General features: G+C 41.3%; 2 protein-coding genes across 2 annotated transcripts; one reads left to right on the top strand and one right to left on the bottom strand.

The window, feature by feature from the left end:
- Positions 1–18,773: 18,773 nt before the first annotated feature.
- LOC110613627 lies at positions 18,774–20,714 on the bottom strand. The gene is made up of 2 exons (XM_021754849.2): positions 19,569–20,714; positions 18,774–19,478 (listed from the first exon to the last, which is right to left on the bottom strand). Exons 1-2 carry the CDS (start codon positions 20,712–20,714, stop codon positions 18,774–18,776), a joined length of 1,851 nt encoding a protein of 616 aa, XP_021610541.2.
- Positions 20,715–22,964: 2,250 nt separating this feature from the next.
- LOC122723505 lies at positions 22,965–24,494 on the top strand. The gene is made up of 5 exons (XM_043955799.1): positions 22,965–23,138; positions 23,220–23,343; positions 23,425–23,751; positions 23,874–23,981; positions 24,094–24,494. The coding sequence occupies exons 3-5, from the start codon at positions 23,458–23,460 to the stop codon at positions 24,331–24,333; spliced, it is 642 nt and encodes a 213-aa protein (XP_043811734.1). The 5' UTR covers positions 22,965–23,138; positions 23,220–23,343; positions 23,425–23,457; the 3' UTR covers positions 24,334–24,494.
- The last annotated feature ends 1,001 nt before the right edge of the window (positions 24,495–25,495 follow it).

Here is a 25,495-nt window from a genome sequence, read left to right as displayed (position 1 = left end):
GACCGAATGATCACCCTAGTTATAATTAAGAAAAGAGGAAAGTATTTTGCTATTAATTATATGGTGTTTTACATTTTTTTTAAAAAAAATCAATTTAAAATTATTTATTATTCATTTTAATATAGTTCACATATTGCTAAATTAAATTTCATTAATAAATTATTTTAATATTATATCAATATATAAATTTATTTTAATTATTTATTTTTATTCATTCATAAATTTCAAATGAAAATATATATAATTTAAATAATGTAATGCGTAAAAATATTTTAATAATTTAATAAGAGAACGCTTATTCTTATATAGATAAATCTTAAAACGTCTCTTATTATTGTTTTTATCATAAAATTAAATTAAGTAACAAAAAGATTTGTTAAATTTGACCACAAAACTTTTTTTTTGGTTTTAATTTTTTGTTTTATTCAAACTTTTTTCAACACCAATTTTTTTCATATATAAATTCACTATAAATCAATAATATTAATTTTTTTTAAAAAATCAATAAATTTTAATTCATTAGTATTAAAGTTGTCACCCATCAAAACAAATTGTACTAAAAAAATATAAAATTTTAAAATTTAAAACTTAAATTTAAATTTGTTAAATTTAGGTCAGACTTAATTTATCCCAAAAGTTAGATCAAAGAGGAGTGCCTATAGCCCATGTGAGAAGTACATTACCCCTTTCCACAATCGATTTGGATTCAACACACCCCTTCATGTCCAGAATTTTTACTGGTGTGTGACACATTTAGGGGGCGCCCAGTATCGAATGAGAGGCTCTGATACCATCTTAAATTTGGATCAGGCCTAACTAACCCCTAAAACTAGCTCAAGGGGAATGATTGCCTATGACTCATATAAGAGGCATATTACCCTTCCGACAACTAACTGACTGACGTGGAATTCAATAAAATATAATTTCATTTACATATTTAATTTTCTTGAAAAATAAAATAAATTAATTTAATATGTTATAGTGAAATCACTCGATTTATTTTGTCATTAAATTTTTTAATTAAATATTAATAATAAAAAGCAACCAACCATGGAATTATTTAATTTAAAAGTTTAGACATATATAAATAAAGTTAGAAAAAGATATAAATATCTATTGGGCTTAATATCCAACAATTCCTTGCTTTTTCTTATAAAGTATAGATTATATAATTCAAAACAAAAAAAGGAAAATAAGAGTATCAATTGATGAGATAAATATGTCATAATAATGAAAAAAGAGAAAAAATTATATGAAAAAGAAATAGTAAAGAGAATAAAAAGGAATAGAAAGAAGATAAAAAGAAGAATAAAGAGAGAGGTAGGGAATGAAATAAAAGGGCATGGGGCTCCACAGACCCTTTTTTTTTCCCCACATTATTATTGTGATATTTGTGATTTGTCTCACCGCCATACACACTCACGGATGCAAAATCAACTATCACAATAATAAAGTGTTTTGGAGCGGACCATACATTTAAATTTTCTTCCATCTGTTTTAGTTTATAAAGTTAGATTAAATTTTGTCTTCTCTAGAGTTAAACCAATAAAACAGAAAAAGAGAGTGTTCGAAAAAAAAAAATAACAAACTACCAAAAAAAGGTGCAGAAACTGAAAGAGGCAGGATTTATTATATTCACGTTCATGATAAAATGAGAAAAAATTATCTTTCATTGTGTAGTCCTCCATTGTACTTGGCCTTTATACCTTTTTTGTATTAAAATACAATACTAAATATTTTTCAAATTTAATTTATTTTAGTGATTAAAAATATATAATTCACATTGTAGATTGGTTTCAATTTTTAGTTTTCTACTCTCCTATATCTCAATTCAAAAAACAAAAATCAGACATAATACTCTAATTGCATAACTGTCTTAATCATTTTTTACTTATTAACCTAATTTGCAAGAAAAAAAATAATGAGGTGTCTGGTGTCTAATGCTAGCTATTCTGATACGTTAGTAATAAAGTTTTTAGAGAATTTAGAAAACAGAATTAGTCTCCTTTGTAAGAGATAACATATACTTAGTAGTTTGACATAATTTTGCTTGTATAATATAATGAGAGGACCATTTTCTGTGAAATTCAAAATAGATAGTGATGTTGCTAATATTATATTGGTAACATGGTCGGAATGGAACTATATTGTGATTGACTAGAACCCGCAAAAGAGAAAATGTGAGGCGATACTCTGACGCTCAAGTCAGTATCGTGACGAGTAAAGATAATGCAATAGATTGCTTAGAGTTTTAGTATTAGAGAACAACGTACCTTTACTTCTAGGATTGTTCCCATTTTATACCGTAAGAAAATGGAGAAAAATATAGTGTTTCCTGGAAATTCGATGATGATGTGGCCGACTGCTCGGTAATGAATATTGCTAGCTAATTGGTAGATGATCCCACGATCAATTGGTGAAGCAAGAAAGTGTCTAGTAATAGTAACCCTGTGCCAAGACTCGGCCTACTAAGGGAGGGCGAGTCTTGATGATAGTTCGAGTGTTAAAGTGTCTAGGTCTCCTTTTCTGTAGCGGGACCGTGTCTCCCACTTGTCAGATTCTTGCCACATGGCCCTTGTTTTTTGGTGACAACTCATAGCTTACTTTGGACAGATGTTATGTAACATCAAAGGTCCCCATCGGTCTTCGACTCTTTAGGTTCAAAGGTGACTGTCTGCCTTTCCGGTTTAGGACACGTAGCATGATCTCAATTGTGAGTGTTGTTTCATTTGCCTGTGATCACCTTATCTTCTATGCTGCATTCAAAACTTTGTCGATTATTTCGTTGTATAAGAACCCTTCTTTCTTTTTTTTGGTTCACAATAGTTTCTCATGGGAGGGAGGAACACTGCAACTATGGATGTGTCGAGGACCTCCTGTACAACCAACCATCAATTAGTGAAGACTTCCTTATTACTTGTTTAGCTAATAATTCATCGGCTGAAAGATTATCTTGTATCAAGTATTTGTATACTAAAGTCATCCATGGTTCCCCTTCTTCGATGGGGAAGGACTCTTCCACTGCCATCGCTAAATTATGCAATTCCTTGAATTGAAACGGTTGGGTCAAAGGTTGTTCCTCACCGCTGCCATCCTGGCTAAAAGATTCGCCTCTTCGTTGTTGTCTCTGGTTACCTGACAAAGTTCACAGCTGCCCTTTCCATCTTTGATCCTGTTCATCAGGAACCGAACCTTCCCCTCATATTTGATAAGGTTCGTTTCTTAGACTCTAAATTGTCCCTAGAATTAGTTGTTTCCAATTGTGAGTCACTAAAAATAATGAATTTTTATATACCTAATTCCTTAATGATTATTAAGGCCATTATTACAGCCTCATATTCGGCTACATTATTAGTGGCATTGAAGGCGAGTTTGGCTACATATTGAAGCTTTATCCCTATTTGAGATTGTAGCTAGATCCTGATTCCTGAATCCCCTGCTTTGCAAGCTCCGTTTGGCCAAACCTTCCATTCCTTTGTGCTCTCCTCTGAGGACCTTGAAGGTTCTAATGGCGGAGTCATCTCTGCAATAAATTCGGCTAGCACCTAGGCTTTCGTGGCCTTCCTTAGGATATACCTGATATCATAGGCTAACAGTATTACCGCACAGGTGGATAACCACCTTGAAAATTTCAGCCTGTGTAGAACCTTTCGTAAAGGGTAATTTGTTCTGACTTCTATAGTATATCATCAAAGTATGGTGGTAGCTTTGTGGCTGATATTAGAACTGCGAATGATAGCTTTTTGAGAGAAGGGTAGTTCAACTCTACCCCCTTCAACATCTGTCTGGTATAGTATATTAGACTTTGCTCCCATTGTTTTCGCGAACAAGTACCGAGAAAACTGTTTCTGCGAACAAGTACCGAGAAAATTGTTTCTTTTTGTCACAGACAAGTATAGAAATAAAACTTCCCCTTCAATGGGCAGGCTTAGCAGTGGAGGGAATGATAAGAAGGTTTTTAGACTTTAAATGTCTCTGCACACTCTTCTCCCTATTCAAACTTGTCTTTGCCTTTCAAAGGCTTAAAGAACGAGAGGCACCCTTTAGTCGAGCATGATATGAATCAACTCAGGGAAATGACTTGCCCATTCAGCCTTTCTACTTCATTAATGGTTTTGGGTGCTTCCATATTTTGAATGGCGCTGATCTTCTCAAGGTTTGCCTCTATACCTCTTTCCGAGATTATATATCCGAGGAACTTCCCAGCTTTTACTCTGAAAGTACATTTTTCAGGGTTCAACTTCATACCCACCTTGTCTAGGACGTCAAAAACTTTTCGAATATCTTCTAGATGGTCCTTCAAGGATCAACTCTTCACTACCATGTCATTCACATACACCTCCACTGTTTATTCCACTATTTCTTTGAAGATTTCTGACACTAGCCTTCGGTATGTCGCCTCTGCGTTTTTCAATCTGAAAGGCATTACTTTGTAACAGTAAACTTTTTTATGTATTATAAATGTGATCTTTTCTGCATCCTCGGTATCCATCATGATTTGGTGGTATTCTGAAATGGCATCCTGGAAGGAGACCACTGCATTTCCTGAGGTCGAGTCCACTAATCTATCAATGGACGATAATGGGTAGTGATCTTTCGAACATACTTTATTTAAGTAAGTGAAGTCCATGGATATTCTCCAATTTTCGTTAGCCTTCTTTACTAGGACTGCATTGGCTAGCTATGTGAGATACTGGACTTCTTTTATCAATGCTGCACTTAGAAGCTTATCAACCTCTTCTTTGATCACCAGCTACCTCTCTGGTACAAATTTCCTTTTCTTTTATTGGACTGGTTTGACGATCTTATCAATGGATAACTTATGGATGATGAGAGCTATGTAATATCCGGCTCGAGTCCGGCCTCGGAATTCCTGTAGTTTGGTGGAATCTCGAGTGTCGGAACCCTCGAGAAGGGTAAGACATATGTTTTCATGTGTGTTTTCAGAGTTTTGAATGTTTTCAAGTGTGAAAGGAAATGAGTTTTGAAAGAAAAGCAACAAAGGAGAAATGCAAAGGTTCGGCCGCCGAAGGTCACTTTTGGCCGCCGAACATTGCATGGTTTCGGATTCACGTTCGGCTGCCAAAGGTGGTCTGGCCAGCCACCTATAAAAGGGCCAAGGGTCGGTGGAAGGAGGCTATTTCTCCTCCACTTGCAGCCAGAGGTGAGTTCCAGCCTCTCTCACGTTGACTTTCATGGTTTTTATGATTTCCTTCAAATCTTTCCAAGGTTTTCAGAGTTTTGATGATTTTTGAAGGTTTTAAGCAAAAAGAACAAAGTTTGAAGCTTGGAGAGTTTGTGTAATACCCGGCTCGAGTCCGGCATCGGCATTCCTGTCGTCCGGTGGAATCTCGGGTGTCGGAACCCTCGAGAAGGGTAATGCATATGTTTTCCAAGGTATTTTCACTTGTTTTCATGGTTTGAAGTGGTCAAAGACTTGAGTTTTGAAAGAAAAGCAACAAGGGAGAAATGCAAAGGTTCGGCCGCCGAAGGTCACTTTCGGCCGCCGAACATTGCATGGTTGCGGCTTCACGTTCGGCTGCCGAAGGTGGTCTGGCCAGCCACCTATAAAAGGGCCAAGGGTCGGTGGAAGGAGGTTATTTCTCCTCCACTTGCAGCCAGAGGTGAGTTTCAGCCTCTCCTACGTTGACTTTCCTGTTTTCCATGATTTTCATCAAATCTTTCAAGAGTTTTAAGAGTTTTGGTGACTTATGAAGGTTTTGAGCAAAAGAAACAAGTTTTGAAGCTTGGAGCTTTGGAAGAGCTGTTCTTCATATCTCCACGTTAGGATCCTTCATCCTCAAGTTGTGTAAGAGGTAAGTGAAGATCCTGAGCTTCTTTGATGATTTTGAAAGGTTTTATGAAGTTTGTATGGGTGGTATGCATGTTTAGGTTTAGGTGAGGTTTTGGGTGATTTGAGGTGTTCAAACATGTTTCAGTGTTATGTGCTATGTTTGTTTGGGGTTTTAGGATAGTTTTAGACCCCTTTGTGCATATATATGTGTATATGCTAGTTGGGAGTAGTTGATATGCATGTTTGTAGGTTGTTGGGCAAAGTTTGCATGAAACAGAGCAGGGTTCTGCCCTTCGGGCAAAACCAGGTTCGGCCGCCGAAGGAAGGTTCGGCCGCCGAACCCCTTGTGGAGGCAGTTTCGGCTGCCAAAGGTTGCCCCCGAAAGCTGGCTTTCGGTTTAGAAAGAGACTTTCGGCCGCCGAAAGAGGGAATTCGGCCGCCGAAAGTGTGTGAGTTTCGTCTCTGGACGAGACCTTCGGCCGCCGAAGGTGCCGCCGAACATGCATGAGTTTCGTCTCTGGAGTGGGGTTTCGGCCGCCGAACCTGCCGCCGAAAGTGCCCTGTCCAGCTTTCTTTTGCATGTTTTATGTGATGGTTTTAGGATTGGTTAGAGGGGTTTTGGGGAGTTTCTTAGAGATGTTATTGAGTGAGTTTAGTCCCTCATTTGAGTCCACCTGTGTAGGTACGGACCAGAGGAATCAGGGAAATCAGCAGTGAGTCCAGTGTCAGAACCTGCAGAGTCAGTTCAGAGATAACTAAAGGTGAGTGGAATTTAACTTAATGTTTTAATATGAGAACTGAATATTTTATCATGCTTCATGCATCATGACTATGCTATAGGGTGAGTGCATTAGTGTACACAAAGATGATGCATTGCATTTATCCTTGTACTTGGCATTGCTCCTTGTACATTGTTTATATGAGACGGCACGGACTTCGTGAGGATTCATTAGCCCTCAGAGGAAAGACCTAGAACAGCCCTACGGGGACTAGGCACAAAGACCTGGAACAGCCCTACGGGGACCAGGCACATGGTACTTAGGTACCCCAGATGAGATAGAGGGAGTTTTGATCCGTCCGGCCGAGGTGATGTGATTATGTGTTGCATTCCATGAGAGCATGTTTTATCACCTGTGTTTTTATTACTATTCTACTCACTGGGCTATTGTAGCTCATCCCTCTCCCCTAATTTCAGTTGTGCAGGTTCAGAGGTCAGAGAGAACTCAACAGGGTACAGGAAGAGTACAGAGTTTTGTAATAGCTAGTGTGGACATGTAATTGTATAGAGATAGTGTATATGTATAGAATGGTGCTTGATTTATAAGACTCGTAATCCCTTTGTGGAGTCACATGATCAGTTTATATATGTTTCTTTATTCTTGTATGTTTATGAGCAAAACCAGGCTTAACATTATGAGTTTGATCCGCCTAGAGCCATGAGGAGCTCTAGTAGGGATTAGTAGAGCACAGAGAGAGTGCATGCACAGGTTAAGCCTTGGAATGAAGAAAAGTTTTATGTTTTTACAGCAAATGTATGATCATGTATGGGATTTCACAGGTATACAGACAGGATAGCAGGCTTACTACGGGTCCCGGCGACCTTAAGTCGATCTGGATCCTAGTGCCGGTGGCAGTTCGGTTTCCGGGCTGTTACAGATTGGTATCAGAGCCCTAGGTTCATATGGTCGGACCTCTAGAGAGAGAGTTGGGCTCATAGAGAGGTTTAGCAGGTCAAGCACCATAGGAAAAACATGTCCACGAGGATAGGATGTGAGTCCTGTCGCTATATGCTGATGTGCAATGCCATGAGTTATACATGTGCATTTATTGATGTGTTGCTTATGTATTATGTGATTTGTTGTTTTCCAGAGAGTGAAGATGCGAGGAACTCGTCGATCCGCGAGATTGACTGGAGTCCCACCTGTAAGTGAGGGTACAGCTGCTCGTCCACCTGCCTTGCCAAGGACACGATCGCACAGGTCAAGCAGGGAAGGAACGTCACGAGACCCGAGAAGGTCTTCTGACGAGAGCAGGAGAGGAGTAAGCAGAGGGGGAAGGGCAGTAGAAGAAAGAGGTGTGATGGAAGAGGATCAGAGGAGAGATGTAAGCATGGGTGTAGAAAGGTCAGAAGAAGGTATGGGGGAGTCCCAGGGAGGCATGCAGGCCTCAGGGTTTGGCTATCCACCCTTTCCACAGGGCCCAGAGTATCCGATGGGAGGCACGTCAGATTACTCCAGCTTTGCTCCATATCCACCCTACATGCCATATATGCCCTATCCTTCCTTTTATCCACCATATCACATGTATCCACCCCCACCTGTTTATCCAAGTCCAGTACAGCCTGAAGTGAGAGAACCAGTTCCTCCACCACCACCTCCTGAACCAGTAGCCCCTGTTGTGGAAGCACAGCAACCCAGTTCTTCAGGGGGAAGTAAGGTGAAGATGACCGAGTACTTAAAGTTGGATGCTCCTAAATTCAATACAGGAGATGATCCCTTTGAGTATCTAAGTGCAGTCAGAATGATAACAAGTGAGTTGGGAGCTGATGATGGTAGAGCCATTGAGATGGCAGGGTTCACGTTAAAGTGCAAGAAAGCTAGAGAATGGTTCAAGAACTATGTGGACCCGAGACTGGAGAGTATGACATGGGAAGAGTTCGCCAACGAATTTGCTGGATGGGCTTTTCCTGACAGTTCCAGGGAACTCAAGGTTGTGGAGTTTGAGCAGTTGCGATAGACGGAGGAGATGAGTGTTGATGCATATACAGATAAGTTCCTGGAATTGTTGCCATATGTCGGTCAGGCATATGATACAGATCAGAAGAAGGCAAAGAGATATGCCACAAGGCTTCATCCCAGGTATTTCTCTTTGATTCTTCATGCGGAGAAGGAAAGTTTCCACTCTATTGTGGATGCTGCTAGAAAGATGGAGACCAGTGCCATAAGTCAAGGTGTAGTCAAGGCACAGTCTTCTGGTGTTAAACCCGGTTCCTCCTCACAGAGCACAGCAAGTGCAAGTAAGAAGAGATGGGAGAAATTCAGAGGAAAGAGAGGCAAGTTCTGGAACAGGCTTAAGTCGGGTCTGGGAATGAGTAGTGGCTCCAGTTCTGGCGCAGATTTTCCAGTGTGCAAGAGGTGTGGCAAACAGCATAGAGGAGCTTGTCAGTTGGGATCCACAGCCTGCTATAGATGTGGGCAAGAGGGACATTATGCACGGGAATGTCCTCAGGCGACTTTGGTTGCACCATCCCAGCAGATGAGTTCGGGCAGTGTAGTACAGCCAGTAGCTTCAGCCATACCACCAAGCAGTGGCAGAGGAAGAGGAAGAGGGGCAGCCTCTTCATCAGGGATGGGTTCCCGAGGTGCAGGTCCGTCAGCCCCAGCACGGATTTTCACCCTGACTCAGCAGGAGGCAGACACGTCGAACACGGTGGTGTCAGGTAATCTCATCATTGGGTGTTCAGAGGTGTATGCTTTAATGGACCCCGGTGCTTCTCACTCTTTCATTTCTTCTAGAGCTGCAGAGAGGTTGGGTCTGATGGTGTCTGCGTTAGAGTGTCCTCTATGGGTCAGTGGACCCAAATGTGATCCATCTTTGGCAGAGTCAGTCTGTCGGTTCAGTCCAGTGTGCATAGAGGGTAGATACCTTCCAGCTGACCTAGTGGTTCTAGAGTTGACAGATTTTGATGTCATTCTAGGGATGGACTGGTTATCTACGTATGATGCTACCCTGAACTGTAGAGACAAGGTAGTCAGTGTCAGAGACCAAGATGGGTCAGAGTGTGTCTTCAGAGGAGACAGGAGAGGGACACCTAGGGGTTTGATATCAGCCCTCCAGGCTCGTAGGATGTTAAGGAAAGGGTGTCAGGGGTTCCTAGCTTATGTGAGAGAGCTAGACAGTCAGGTTAGGGAACCATCCTCAGTACCAGTGGTTCGAGACTTCCCAGATTTGTTTCCTGAAGAGCTTCCAGGACTGCCACCGGATAGGGAAATAGAGTTCGAGATTGAGTTGATGCCCAATGCCAGACCGATCTCTATTCCTCCCTACAGGATGGCACCAGCAGAGTTGCGAGAGTTGAAAGAGCAGTTACAGGATTTGGTAGCTAAGGGTTTCATCCGCCCGAGTACCTCACCCTGGGGTGCTCCAGTATTATTTGTCAGAAAGAAGGATGGACCTCTGAGACTTTGTGTCGACTACAGATAGTTGAACAAAGTCACTATCAAAAACAAGTATCCGTTACCCAGGATCGATGATCTATTCGACCAGCTGGCAGGAGCAGGTTGTTTTTCTAAAATAGATCTGAGATCCGGATACCACCAGTTGAAGATCAGGGAAGGAGATGTATCCAAGACTGCTTTCAGAACCAGATATGGGCATTATGAGTTCCTTGTGATGCCGTTCGGGTTGACTAACGCCCCTGCAGCATTCATGGATCTCATGAACAGGGTTTTCCGGGAGTACTTGGATCGTTTTGTGATCGTCTTTATTGATGATATTTTGGTGTACTCCAGGAATGCAGAGGACCATGCCCAGCATCTGCGGATAGTGCTGCAAACCTTGAGAGAGCATGGCTTGTATGCCAAGTTCTCCAAGTGCGAGTTCTGGCTAAGGAGCATTTCCTTTTTGGGACATGTTGTATCAGAGGAAGGTATAGCAGTTGATCCCAAAAAGGTAGAGGCAGTAGCCAATTGGCCTACACCCACTACAGTGACAGAAATCAAGAGTTTTCTGGGTTTGGCAGGCTACTATCGGAGGTTTGTTCAGGACTTCTCGAAGATAGCTGCTCCTATGACCAGACTGACCAGAAAGAATCAGAAGTTTGTGTGGTCAGAGGAATGTGAGGAGAGTTTTGCAGAGTTGAAGAGACGGTTAACTTCAGCACCGGTGTTAGCTCTGCCGATCAGTGATGAAGATTTCACAGTATTCTGTGATGCATCCCGAGTGGGATTAGGTTGTGTGTTGATGCAGAATGACCGAGTGATAGCTTATGCTTCTAGACAGCTGAAGAAGCACGAGCTGAATTACCCGACACACGATCTGGAGATGGCAGCTGTTATCTTTGCACTTAAGATGTGGAGGCATTACCTCTATGGGGTAAAATGTGAGATCTACACAGATCATAAGAGCCTGCAGCACATCTTAAGTCAGAGAGAGTTAAACTTGAGGCAGAGACGGTGGGTAGAATTACTCAGTGATTACGATTGTAAGATCCATTATCATCCGGGCAAGGCTAATGTTGTCGCTGATGCCTTAAGCCGAAAATCACTTGGCAGTTTATCCCACATTACAGTAGAGAGAAGACCGGTGGTGAAGGATTTCTACAAGCTCGTGGAAGAAGGGTTACAGTTGCAGTTATCTGGTACAGGTGCTTTGATCGCACAGATGAGAGTGACACTAATGTTTCTAGAGCAAGTGGCTCTGAAACAGCACGAAGATCCCGAGTTAGTGAAGATTGCCAGGACTGTTCAGTCTGGCACCAGTGCAGAGTTCAGATTTGATGGTGAGGGGATTCTTCGGCACGGTAAGAGGTTATGTGTACCAGATGATAGCAGTTTGAAGGCAGACATTATGAGGGAAGCTCATAATACGCGGTATAGCATTCACCCGGGAGCCACCAAGATGTATCAAGATTTGAGAAGGGTGTATTGGTGGCCAGCAATGAAGAGAGAAGTGGCACAGTTCGTGTCAGCCTGCGAAACATGTCAAAGGGTGAAGCTAGAGCACCAGAAGCCGGCTGGAACGCTTAACCCACTGCCGATTCCAGAATGGAAATGGGAGAACATAGCGATGGATTTTGTAGTGGGGTTACCGGCGACGTCTAACAGACTAGACTCCATATGGGTGATTGTGGATAGACTCACTAAATCTGCTCACTTTCTTCCAGTCAGGAGTAACTACTCTGTGGACAAGTTGGCGCAGGTGTATGTAGACGAGATAGTAAGATTGCATGGAGTTCCAGTGTCGATAGTATCAGATCGAGGACCTCAGTTCACCTCCAGGTTTTGGCGGAGTCTGCAGAATGAAATGGGCACAAGGTTGGATTTCAGCACTGCTTTCCATCCACAGACAGACGGTCAGTCAGAGAGGACCATCCAGACCATTGAAGATATGCTGAGAATGTGTGTGTTAGACTTTGGCGGTTCTTGGAGGCAGCATCTACCTCTGGTGGAGTTTGCCTACAACAACAGCCATCATGCTAGCATAGGGATGGCTCCTTATGAAGCTCTGTATGGGAGGAAGTGCCGAACACCTGTTTGCTGGGAAGAGGTAGGAGAGAAAACTCTTGCAGGGCCAGAGTTAGTTGAGATAACCAGCAAGGTAGTGCCTATTATCAGAGAGAGGATCAGAACAGCTGTAAGCAGACAGAAAAGCTATGCAGACATCCGTAGGAAGCAGATAGAGTTCCAGGAGGGGGATATGGTATTGCTCAAGGTGTCTCCGATGAAGGGAGTGGTTCGGTTTGGAAAGAAGGGTAAACTAGCCCCACGGTACATTGGTCCCTTTGAGATCTTGCAGAAGATCGGGCCTGTGTCATATAAGCTAGATTTACAGGCTTCGATGGAAAGAATTCACCCGGTATTCCATGTTTCTATGTTGAGAAAGTTTGTGTCAGATCCAGAGAAGGTTCTTAGTGAACCTGAGGTGGAAATCTTAAGTGATCTCACCTATGTAGAGCAGCCAGTGCGGATCCTTGACACCCAGATTAGAAAGCTGAGAAACAAGGAGATACCAATGGTGAAAGTTCTGTGGAACCACCACAACCTAGAAGAGTGCACTTGGGAGACTCGGGAGTCCATGCTCCAGCAATACCCATATCTGTTTTAAGGTTAGTTTTTCCCCTTTTCTATGTGTTTATATTGTGTTAGGGACATTCGGGGACGAATGTTCTTAAGGGGGGAGAATGTAATACCCGGCTCGAGTCCGGCATCGGCATTCCTGTCGTCCGGTGGAATCTCGGGTGTCGGAACCCTCGAGAAGGGTAATGCATATGTTTTCCAAGGTATTTTCACTTGTTTTCATGGTTTGAAGTGGTCAAAGACTTGAGTTTTGAAAGAAAAGCAACAAGGGAGAAATGCAAAGGTTCGGCCGCCGAAGGTCACTTTCGGCCGCCGAACATTGCATGGTTGCGGCTTCACGTTCGGCTGCCGAAGGTGGTCTGGCCAGCCACCTATAAAAGGGCCAAGGGTCGGTGGAAGGAGGTTATTTCTCCTCCACTTGCAGCCAGAGGTGAGTTTCAGCCTCTCCTACGTTGACTTTCCTGTTTTCCATGATTTTCATCAAATCTTTCAAGAGTTTTAAGAGTTTTGGTGACTTATGAAGGTTTTGAGCAAAAGAAACAAGTTTTGAAGCTTGGAGCTTTGGAAGAGCTGTTCTTCATATCTCCACGTTAGGATCCTTCATCCTCAAGTTGTGTAAGAGGTAAGTGAAGATCCTGAGCTTCTTTGATGATTTTGAAAGGTTTTATGAAGTTTGTATGGGTGGTATGCATGTTTAGGTTTAGGTGAGGTTTTGGGTGATTTGAGGTGTTCAAACATGTTTCAGTGTTATGTGCTATGTTTGTTTGAGGTTTTAGGATAGTTTTAGACCCCTTTGTGCATATATATGTGTATATGCTAGTTGGGAGTAGTTGATATGCATGTTTGTAGGTTGTTGGGCAAAGTTTGCATGAAACAGAGCAGGGTTCTGCCCTTCGGGCAAAACCAGGTTCGGCCGCCGAAGGAAGGTTCGGCCGCCGAACCCCTTGTGGAGGCAGTTTCGGCTGCCAAAGGTTGCCCCCGAAAGCTGGCTTTCGGTTTAGAAAGAGACTTTCAGCCGCCGAAAGAGGGAATTCGGCCGCCGAAAGTGTGTGAGTTTCGTCTCTGGACGAGACCTTCGGCCGCCGAAGGTGCCGCCGAACATGCATGAGTTTCGTCTCTGGAGTGGGGTTTCGGCCGCCGAACCTGCCGCCGAAAGTGCCCTGTCCAGCTTTCTTTTGCATGTTTTATGTGATGGTTTTAGGATTGGTTAGAGGGGTTTTGGGGAGTTTCTTAGAGATGTTATTGAGTGAGTTTAGTCCCTCATTTGAGTCCACCTGTGTAGGTACGGACCAGAGGAATCAGGGAAATCAGCAGTGAGTCCAGTGTCAGAACCTGCAGAGTCAGTTCAGAGATAACTAAAGGTGAGTGGAATTTAACTTAATGTTTTAATATGAGAACTGAATATTTTATCATGCTTCATGCATCATGACTATGCTATAGGGTGAGTGCATTAGTGTACACAAAGATGATGCATTGCATTTATCCTTGTACTTGGCATTGCTCCTTGTACATTGTTTATATGAGACGGCACGGACTTCGTGAGGATTCATTAGCCCTCAGAGGAAAGACCTAGAACAGCCCTACGGGGACTAGGTACAAAGACCTGGAACAGCCCTACGGGGACCAGGCACATGGTACTTAGGTACCCCAGATGAGATAGAGGGAGTTTTGATCCGTCCGGCCGAGGTGATGTGATTATGTGTTGCATTCCATGAGAGCATATTTTATCACCTGTGTTTTTATTACTATTCTACTCACTGGGCTATTGTAGCTCATCCCTCTCCCCTAATTTCAGTTGTGCAGGTTCAGAGGTCAGAGAGAACTCAACAGGGTACAGGAAGAGTACAGAGTTTTGTAATAGCTAGTGTGGACATGTAATTGTATAGAGATAGTGTATATGTATAGAATGGTGCTTGATTTATAAGACTCGTAATCCCTTTGTGGAGTCACATGATCAGTTTATATATGTTTCTTTATTCTTGTATGTTTATGAGCAAAACCAGGCTTAACATTATGAGTTTGATCCGCCTAGAGCCATGAGGAGCTCTAGTAGGGATTAGTAGAGCACAGAGAGAGTGCATGCACAGGTTAAGCCTTGGAATGAAGAAAAGTTTTATGTTTTTACAGCAAATGTATGTATGGGATTTCACAGGTATACAGACAGGATAGCAGGCTTACTACGGGTCCCGGCGACCTTAAGTCGATCTGGATCCTAGTGCCGGTGGCAGTTCGGTTTCCGGGCTGTTACAGTTTGAGAACGGATTTCTCTATATCTCCACGTTAGGATCGTGTAATCTCTTGTTTAGAAGAGGTAAGTACAGATCCTGAACCTTCTTTGTTGATTTTTGAAGGTTTTATGAAGTTTGTATGGGTAGTATGCATGTTTAGGTTTAGGTGAGGTTTTTGGTGATCTTTCATGTGTAAGTGTTATGTGCTATGTTTGTTTGGGGTTTAGGATAGTTTGAGACCCCTTTGTGCATATATATGTGTATGTGCTAGTTGGGAGTAGTTGATATGCATGTTGTAGGTTTTTGGGCAAAGTTTGCATGAAACAGAGCAAGGTTCTATCCCCTGGACAAAACCAGGTTCGGCCGCCGAACATGCTTGGAGGCAGTTTCGGCTGCCAAAGCTTGCCTCCGAAAGCTAAGCTTTCGGTTTAGAAAGGGACTTTCGACCACCGAAAGAGGGAGTTCGGCCGCCGAAAGTATGTGAGTTTCGTCTCTGGACGAGACCTTCGGCCGCCGAAGGTGCCGCCGAACATGCATGAGTTTCGTCTCTGGAGAGGGGTTTCGGCCGCCGAACCTGCCGCCGAAAGTGCCCTGTCCAGCTTTCTTGTGCATGTTTTATGTGATTGTTTGAGGATCGTTTAGAGGGTTTTTGGGGAGTTTCTTAGAAATGTTCTTGAGTGAGTTTGGTCCCTCATTTGCGTCCACCTGTGTAGGTACGGACCAGAGGAATCAGGGAGGTCAGCAGTGAGTCCAGTTTCAGAACCTGCAGAGTCAGTTTAGAGTCAACCCGAGGTGAGTGGAACTGAACTTATAGTGTATAGAATGGTGCTTGATTATAAGAGTTGTAATCCCTTTTTGTGTTTTCACATGATCAGTTTATATTTATATATTGTTGTATATTTATGAGAAAACCAGGCTTAACATTATGAGTTTTATCCGCCTAGAGCAATGAGGAGCTTTAGTAGGGATTGGTAGAGAACAGAGATAGTGCATGCACAGGTTAAGCCTTGGAATGAAGAAAAGTTTTTATGTTTGTACAGCAAATAATATGATCATGTATGGGATGTCACAGGTTCACAGTCAGGATAGCAGGCTTACTACGGGTCCCGGCGACCTTAAGTCGATCTGGATCCTAGTGCCGGTGGCAGTTCGGTTTCCGGGCTGTTACAAGCTAGGTCTACACTGTTACATTTTTTGGAGATCAAGCAAAAGTGATTACTCAGTTTTTTAGCAACTCTATCAACCGAACCTTCATTTTTCCGGTTAGTGTAGTGCCAAACCGCACCTTTTACTCTTTTTCTACCTAGACCTTGTTAAGGTCCTGCACTAAGGATCTTGTTTGGGGTCTAAGTGTAGATGGTTGGGTAGGTGTTTGAGTGTTTGGGTTAGATTTCTTTTTGCTTGCTCGGGTCATTAACGATTCGGCTCAAAGAGGGAGCCTTAAACCTCTTGAGTGTAAAGTACTCAAAGACTGAATGAAATTCCAAGTTCCCTCTTCATTGATGTTTATGCAAATATTTATAGGGTACATCAAAGGATCATGACTTGATCATGGCCACTACTTCCTAGAATAAGGGAAATAACAGAATCTGAAAAATACCCTCCTAATATAGTGGAAACACTAACATAATGCATAAAGAAATATTCAACAAATAAACTAGAAACTGAACATGACTAACTGCTTCAATCCTCAACTTCCATAAGCATTACACGTGGCTGTTGCTTCTGCTGGTTACGAGTATACACCTGCAAGGGTATTGTAACAGTACTTCCCGCCCCGTTAGGAAGCTTGTCTGCAAGCGTAAAATCTGGAAAGCGTGCCAGCAAATCCTGAACATTTTCCCAAGAGGAATCAGCTGGGGAAGATTGGCTCCAATGGACCAAGACTTCCTGTTTTCCCGAACGACAACGCTGTCCCAAAATAGCAAAGGGAACCAAAGGTTGCTGTTCAGTAATAGGTGGGAGAATCGTTTCAAAATTTCCTGAATCAGAATGATATGGCTTGAGTGTGGAGACATGAAAGACTGGATGTAATTTGGAATCAGGGGGAAGCTTCAACCGATAAGCCATAGAGCCAATGCGCTCCAAAACCTCAAAAGGACCATAATATTTGGTAGCCAATTTCTGATTTTTTCTTGAGGCAATGGATGACTGACGGTATGGCTGGAGGCGGAGTAGAACGACATCCCCAACATTAAACTCCAATGGCCGGTGAGAACGATCATAATGAAGTTTCATTCTGTTTTGAGCCAATTGAAGGTTGTTGCGTAGGAGCTGCAACATTGAGTCACGTTGCTGTAAAATAACATCCACAGTCTCTACAGTGGAATTGCCGGGCAAGTAAGAAAGGAGTCTAAGTGGAGCACGACCATAGACAGTCTCAAATGGAGTGGATTTAAGAGCTGAATGGTAGCTGGTGTTGTAGCAAAACTCAGCCCAAGAAAGCCAATCACACCATTTGTGGGGATGAGAACTAGAGAAGCAGCGTAAATACATTTCCACTGTACGATTAGTGACCTCTGTTTGACCATCCGATTGTGGATGATAAGCTGAACTAAAACACAGTTTAGTACCAGACAACTTGAATAATTCAGTCCAAAAAATGCTAGTAAATGTAACATCGTGATCACTGACCATGGTTTTCGGTAGTCCGTGAAGCTTGAAAATGTTATCAAAGAAAATACGCGCAACACCCACAGCAGTATAAGGGTGAGAAAGTGCCAAAAAATGCCCGTATTTAGAGAACCTGTCAATAACGACTAGAATCACATTTTTGCCTCCGGAAGTTGGAAGCCCTTCAATAAAATCAAGAGACACATCTGCTCATATTTGTTGTGGAATCGGCAGTGGTTGCAGCAGACCTGCTAGTTGCAATGATTATGTTTTGTGGCGTTGGCAAACAGGACAGGCTCGAATGAATTCCTGCACCATTTTTTTCATCCCTTTCCAGAAGAAATCCCGTGTAATTCGGTGCAGCATTTTCTGATATCCTTCATGACCCTAATTGTTAAGTGCAGCTATAACCAGAGGAATTGTTGGTGAGCCATGTGGAATAAAAACCCGGTCTTTAAAGAAAAGAAGACCTTGTTTGAATGTCCATGTTGCGGCAGCTGAGTGATCAAGAACTGCTGAAATGAGGTGCTGGACGTCAGGGGACTACTGCTGTTCCTGGCGGATATCATTAAACAAATCCAGCTGGGGCATAGAGAGAGCAAGAAAACATGGTTGATCAGAATCTCGGCGCGACAGTGCATCGGCCACAGTATTCGACTTACCCGCCTTGTACTCTACAGTGAAGTCAAAAGGCAGTAGTTTGCTCACCCAGTACTGTTGTGAAGAGGAAAGTGACCTTTGTTCAAGCAAAAATTTTAAGGTGTAATGATCTGTGCGCACCAAAAACTTTTTGCCCCAAAGATAAGACTGCCAATGTTTAATTGCTTTGACTAGACCGATCAACTCCCTTTCATATGCTGGCAATTTGGTGTGACGGGTCACAAGAGCTCGACTAAAAAATGCCACAGGTTTAGTCTCCTGTAATAGAACAGCCCCAATTCCTGATTCAGAAGCATCACACTCAAAAATAAACATTAGCTCAAAGTTAGGAAGAGCTAAAATTGGAGTAGTGGTGAGTGCCCTTTTCAACTCTTCAAAAGCCTTAACCGCATCATCGGTCCAGTGGAAGGAGTTCTTTCGCAACATAGATGTGAGGGGAGCAGCAATAAGGCCAAAATTGAAGACAAACTTACGGTAGTAACCAGCAAGACCCAAAAAACCCCGCAAGTCTCGAATAGAAACTAGTCGCGGCCAATCAGTAATAGCCGAAATTTTGGATTTGTCAACCTGAACGCCTTCATGTGAAATGACATGACCCAAATAAGAAACTTTCATTTGGGCAAAGGTACACTTGGACCGTTTCAAGAACAATTTGTTTTCTGCCAAGAGGCTAAACACTTGTCACAGATGTTGCATATGGTCATCCCAAGATTTACTGAAAACCAGAATGTCGTCAAAGAAGACTAAAACAAATTTGCGCAAGTGGGCATGAAATACCTCATTCATTAAAGTCTGGAATGTGGAAGGAGCATTTGATAGCCCGAATGGCATGACCAAAAATTCAAAATGGCCATGGTGAGTTCTGAATGCGGTCTTCTCAATATCTGGTGGATGCATGCCAACTTGGAAGTACCCAGAAACCAAATCCAATTTGGTGAAATACTTTGCCCCTCCCAATTCATCCAGAAGCTCTTCAATCATAGGAATTGAAAATTTGTATTTGATAGTTCTTGCGTTAAGTTCCCTGTAATCCACGCAGAGGCGCCAAGTTTTGTCAGCTTTAGGAACCAGAAGTACCGGAGAAGAAAAAGGTGATCGGCTGGGACGAATAATCCCTTGATCCAGCATAGCAGTACACTGTCGCTCGATCTCATCTTTTTGGTTGTGTGGGTATCGGTAAGGATGAACCACTACGGGTTTGGTATTTGGAGCTAGAGGAATCCTATGGTCACAGTGGCGAGCAGGTGGGAGACCTGTGGAAGCTTCAAAGATTGCAGCAAATTCAGCTAATAATTGGTGCAGATGATGATCGCGAGCAGCAGATGGTGAAAGGGAATTGAGGGATGAATTTGTTTCTGATTTGCTGTCTATACCCGTAAAAGCCACCTGTTTCCCATTAACAAAGAAAGACATCCACATGGAGTTAAAATCCTATAAGATGGGGCCCAGAGTAGCTAGCCAATTAACACCCAAGACCAAGTCAAAACCAGTGAGCTGTAACACAAATAAATCCACCGTGAAAACAGAGTTTCCCAATTCAATCGGTGCGCCTTTGCAAAGACCAGGACTGTGAAGTTGTTCACCGTTCGCAACTTTCACCCGTAACCCATCCTTCGCATCCACTGTAACCTGCAAATTGGCCACCACAGAATCCGAGACAAAACTATGGGTGCTTCCCGAATCAACCAAGATCAGTACTTGCCTACCGTGCCAACAACCTAGAAGTCGCATAGACTGGGAATTGCGAGTTCCAGTAATGGCATGGAGAGAGATTTCTGGTGGAGAATCGGAATCGGACTCCGCATCAGACTTACTGCCGTCATCCAGATCAATCAAAAATAGGCGTTTGCATTGATGTCCGCATACAAACGGCTCATCACAGTTAAAGCACAGTCCTTTCTTCCGTCTCTCATCCATTTCGTCTGGGGTGAGTCGTTTGATGGTACGGCCAGGGCGGTGTTCTGAAAAGGGAGCGGGACGTCTGACCTCGCGTTGGCCAACACTCTTGGAGTAGAGCTTGCGTTCATACAGGCGTGACATACTCATGGCGGTGGCTAAGTCTTTTGGCTGGTGTAGCTCGACTTCCACTGCTATGTATTTCTGTAATCCACTAATATATAGCTGAACTTTCTGATTGGAATCTAAGGTACCAGCCCTCGAAATCAAAATCTCAAATTTAGTTTGATAATCCTCCACCGTTCCTGTCTGCTTCAATTTGGCAAGCTCCCCTAACTTGTTGCTGCGAATAGGGGGTCCAAAACGAAGATTACATTGGTCAACAAACTCAGCCCAAGTAGGATTTGGAACATCCTGGATTAACTGTAAGTACCACAATTGGGCAATTCCTTCAAGGTGGTAAGAAGCCAGTCCCACTTGTTCATCATCAGGAGTGGACTGATGCTTGAAGAAGTGTTGACACCTGCTAATCCACCCAAGAGGATCTTTCGTGCCGTTATAGCGAGGGAAGTCCAGTTTGGTGTATTTGGGCACAAAGGAGCAATCGCGAGTAGTCACAGAACTGTTGGTTCCAACTGTTCCCTTGTCACGCCTTGGTCGAGCTTGGCTTTCTGCTTCGGGAGAAGTAGAACGAGCCTGTCTAACTGAGTCTAAATCAAGGGACATCACTACAAAAAAACAAGGTATCAGTAACGGATTTAGCGACGGAAGTAACTTCCGTCGGAAAAAAAAAATTTAGCGATGGAATTAGCGACGGATCAGCGACGAATACCTTATGTCTAATTTTCTGACGGATTAGCGACGGATTTTTAAAATATTAGCGACGGAATTTATTCCGTCGCTAATCCATCAGAAAAAGCAAACAATATAAAAGCAAAAAACCTAATCTTCTTTTCATCTCTCTTTTAATTTTCAGCCACCCTTTCCTCTCCTCTCTGCCCCTCAGCGCCCATTCGTGCTTCTTGCCACTCTCGCCGCCGCCGCCTTCGCTGTCCTCGCCGTCGCTGGCCTCTCGCCTCGCCGTCGCCGTCCTCTCGCCTAGCCGTCGCTGTCCACTCTCGTCGCCGTCGCTAGTGGCTATCGCCTCACCTCGCCGTCGCCTTCTTGCCACTCTCGCCGCCGCTGTCCTCTCGCCGTCGCTGTCCTCTCGCCTTCGCTGTCCTCGCCGTCGCTGTCCTCTCGCCTCGCCGTCGCCGTCGCTGGCCACTCTCGTCGCTGTCCCAGGCCTTCCAGGTTTTGCTTAATGAATGCCAATAGAGATGGATTTGCTGTTTCTTGATCTTAATTAGAATTTCTTTTTTTTTTTCAATTCAAGAATATTTGGGGCTTTTTTTTCTTCTCCTTTAATCTTGAATATTAGAAGAGCAGTATGCAGAAATGAGAGGGATCTATATATGTACATATAATTATTATTTTCTTATTGCATATGAGGATAGAAATTAAATTTAAAATTAGGTATTACCAGTTTCAGATTATTGATGTTGTGAGATCATATGGGTTTGTGCAAGATCCAATAAAGAAAGTTGATGAAATTATGCTGTGAGATCATATGGGTTTGTGCAAGATCCAATAAAGAAAGTTGATGAAATTTTTTCTTTTATCTTTTTGAAAAAAATCTGGGTTCTTTGTATGTCAATGTTGAGATGCCTGTTTTTTCTGATATGTAATAATATTTTATTGCAGAGTGTTGGGTATTTGTTAAGGTTGTAATAAGTTTAATTTCTTGGGATTGATTGATTTGTTAATGTCTGGATGTCATCATTTATCATACACAGCATTAGTTGTTGATGAAAAGCATTTGAATGAAAAAAAAAAAAAATCAATCACAGTATCTTAAATTCCAATTTTGATGCTCTGTTTTGTTTATGAAGAAAAATAGAAGATGATTGGGTTGTCCTGATTCTCATGTACAAACCCCAGTTACTCTAGCAACTCATAAGCAGTTTAAGGTGAAAATATAATTCAAGAAAAGATGTCAACAAGAGTGATTTCACTCGTTAGGTTGCCAAGAAAAAGGGTCTGATTATCATAATATTAATAGCTATTCTAAACTTTTACTCTATATATTTTTTTAATTTTTTTAATATTAATTTATTCATAGTAAATGAAGTGTGATTTGATTTAAAATAAGATTCGTGTGGAACAGACCCATTAACAGTAGCCATTTCATCTTACCCATCTAAATAAAAATTTTAACTTTTTATTTCTCTCTTTATTTTACTACTACAATGGATATCATATATACAAAGAGTAAGAATATTTTTAGCAGTAAATTTTTTACTTAAAAGTGTTGAATCGGCCAATTTTTATTTATCACAATTTAATTTTGAAAAGTTTTTAATTTCTATTATTTTAATTTTAAATTATTTAGTTTTAATTTTATATAATAAAAAATTACTTTTAACATTTTCAAGGAGTTTTCCATTATAAATATTTTCGTTTGTCTTCTTTTCCGGTCTCTTTCTTCTTTCTTTCTAATTTTGTATCCCTCCACTTTCCTTTCTGTCTTCTTTTTGTCACACACTTTCTTGGTGTTCTCTAACCAAAGCCACTTTAGGAAACTCAGCAGCAAAAAGAAGCCTTAGAATTTGTTTGCAATTGTTATTGCCACCACAAGCTCACCCCCAAATATTGTCACACACTTTCTAATTTGTTTGCAATTGTTTGAAATGATCTAAGAATCTCAATTTTTCTCAACGTATTTAGAAAGTTTTCTTCTCATTTGGACACAGGTTATGGAATGTACAACCAATCGGTTTTTGAACGAACCAAATTAATTTTTATCGGTTTAATTTGATTCGATTTATTTAAAAATTTATTGTTAATTGAAACTAATGGACAATTATTTTTTCAGATGCCTCGAAGAGCAGTATCATCTAGAGGTAGAGGACATAGCCAGCAGCTCTCTACGAATGAAACGGATGAGCCAGTTCAGATGCAAGAGGAAACACTGGAGCACACTCCAGCAGCATTAGGGGGACAAGCAAACGCATCATCATCATCATCAGTTCGAACTAGAGGTCCGAACTTGGGACATCCTATCCCATCAAACCCGTCTGATCGGCAATTGATCAGATTGAAAGGAAATGTGTAAGTCATATAAAACTTTTTGCTATTGATTTAATATGTATTATTACTTACAACTACTAATTATGTATAAAAATATTGTAGCTTTTTAGATTCCACAGTTACTAGATCAATCAGTAATGACATTAAGATGCGCTACACTGCTCCATGGAAAACTTGATCAGAAATACCTTTAAAGACAAAAGACGAGCTCTTCGGACTTTTTCGGGTAAATACAACTTATATTCTAAAATTTCTAATATTCATTTTAAGTTTTTTAAATTTACATAACACTAATTGTTGTTTGTAGAGTCGATATGTATGGGATGAGAGTGAAGAAGATATGATTCGAACTGCTTGGGAAAAGGTAGGAAAAGAAAGACTGCGAGACATTCTTAATAGAGTTAGGAGTGAATTGTTGCGTAAGCACAAGAAGACAGATGTTGCTTATCTATACAATTTAGGACCAGATTGGATGGAGGCAGAGATATGGAATGCACTTGTTGCATATTGGAGTACACCAGAGTGGAGAAAGAAATCAGAAGCTGGTAAAGCAAATAGAAACGTAGAAAAAGATGGGACTATTACGAAACACTCTTGTGGTTCAATAAAACTGGAGGTTCATGAGAATAAATTGGTATAACTTTTTATTCCTTACTTTTATTTATACAATTCTGTTTTTATATAAATGAGTAGATATTATTCGTGCATATTGTGTTGTGGTGCATCTTGTGTTGTGTGATTATTTCTTTTTTGTAGGCAAAGAAGTTAGGTAGGCAACCAACTCAACTTGAACTATTTCGTGCCACTCACACAAAAAAGGGGAGTCAAGGTGTTTTCATTGATGGAAAATCACAACGAGTTGATGTAAGTTAGTTTTTGCTTATTTATCGTTATCACATTATTTTTCTATTTGTTATGTTATCATTAGTTGTGTATGGTGCATGAAATGTTGATTATGTTTTCTTTTTTTACTTAGGGAGCTTATTTGACTGCCATTGCTGAAAATGTGAATAACAATTGTGATAGTCAGTCTGCTTTTGATTTGAATAAGTGGATGGAAATTTCTGGAAGTAGTAAAGGGAGGGTTTATGGTTTTGGATCTTCTGATATTGCAAAATCTGGAACTCCAACTACCTCTTTCTCATGCACATCAGCTCATCCTGGAGGACCTTCTCAAACTATGTTTTCTTTAGAGGAGGTTGAACAAATATTATAGCAAAACCGGGTCAAAATGAAACAAGACATGGAGCAAATGCAAGAGCAAATGCGAGTGCAGATAGAAAAGCAAATAAAAGATCAGATGAAATCATTGAAGAACAAAAAAAGATCTTCACCGCATAATCCAACTGCAGATTGTACTTTTCTATCAGATGGTTCAACAAATTCATAGATTAGTTTTTAGTTTTATGAACATTGTTAAGTATAATTGATTTATTTTAAATTTTATGACGATTGTTAAGTATTATGAATTTATTTTAAATTTTATGAACATTGTTAAATATTATGGATTTATTTTAAATATTCTGAATATTATTGAGTATTATAAACATTACTTATAATTATTACATTACTTATAATTATTATGAATGATATTTAATTTATATTCAATATGATTCATAATTATAAATTATTTTATTATACAGGGAATATGTAAATAAAAACAGGGAATTATTTTTTGTGATCGAATTTTTGTAAATAATTATAATTACTTATAATTATTTTTTGTAAATAAAAACAGGGATTTGCGATGGATTTGTGAGAAAATTTTTTAAAATACGTTAATATTTCCGACAGATTTCCGACGGAAAATTTCCGTCGCTAATTATTTCCGACGGATTAGTGACGGAATGTTTATCGGATAAATTGGAATTTCCGACGGATTTAGCGACAAACTTTTTTCGTCGCTAAATTTTTCCGACTGAATTTTCCGTCGGAAAAGCCGTCGGAAATATTTCCGACAGAGTCTAATCCGTCGCTAATATTTCCGACGGACTTGTAATCCGTCGGAAAAAATTAGCGACATGACTTTAAGCGACGGACTTGAGTCCGTCGCAAATCCGTCGCTGAAAGTTTCAGCGACGGATTTTTGACTTTCAGCGACGGAAAAATCCGTCACTGATAGTCTATTTTTTTGTAGTGCATGGCATCCATCTTAGCATGGAGCTGTTCAACTTTATCATGGCGAAGTTGATTAGCCTGCTGCTCAGAAAGGACGATATTGAGAAGTTGAGTAAGCTGGTCTTGAATAGAGTCCCCCATAACAGTCGGCTCTAATACCAAAATGTTAAGGTCCCGCGCCAAGGATCTTGTTTGGGGTCTAAGTGTAGATGGTTGGGTAGGTGTTTGAGTGTTTGGGTTAGATTTCTTTTTGCTTGCTC

The sequence above is a fragment of the Manihot esculenta genome, chromosome 4 (genome assembly GCF_001659605.2).
Source record: "Manihot esculenta cultivar AM560-2 chromosome 4, M.esculenta_v8, whole genome shotgun sequence".
In the NCBI taxonomy this organism is placed as follows: domain Eukaryota; kingdom Viridiplantae; phylum Streptophyta; class Magnoliopsida; order Malpighiales; family Euphorbiaceae; genus Manihot; species Manihot esculenta.
This window is presented reverse-complemented; position numbering and strand designations above follow the sequence as displayed.

Excerpts from the sequence above, each read along its gene's own strand:
- LOC110613627 (XM_021754849.2), bottom strand. The coding sequence starts at position 20,714 with ATGTCCCTTGATTTAGACTCAGTTAGACAGGCTCGTTCTACTTCTCCC. Across the intron at positions 19,479-19,568 it reads AGCTCACTGGTTTTGACTTG|GTGGCTTTTACGGGTATAGA; the intron begins GTCTTGGGTGTT and ends AATGGGAAACAG.
- LOC122723505 (XM_043955799.1), top strand. The coding sequence starts at position 23,458 with ATGATTCGAACTGCTTGGGAAAAGGTAGGAAAAGAAAGACTGCGAGAC. Across the intron at positions 23,752-23,873 it reads AGGTTCATGAGAATAAATTG|GCAAAGAAGTTAGGTAGGCA; the intron begins GTATAACTTTTT and ends TCTTTTTTGTAG. Across the intron at positions 23,982-24,093 it reads GAAAATCACAACGAGTTGAT|GGAGCTTATTTGACTGCCAT; the intron begins GTAAGTTAGTTT and ends TTTTTTACTTAG.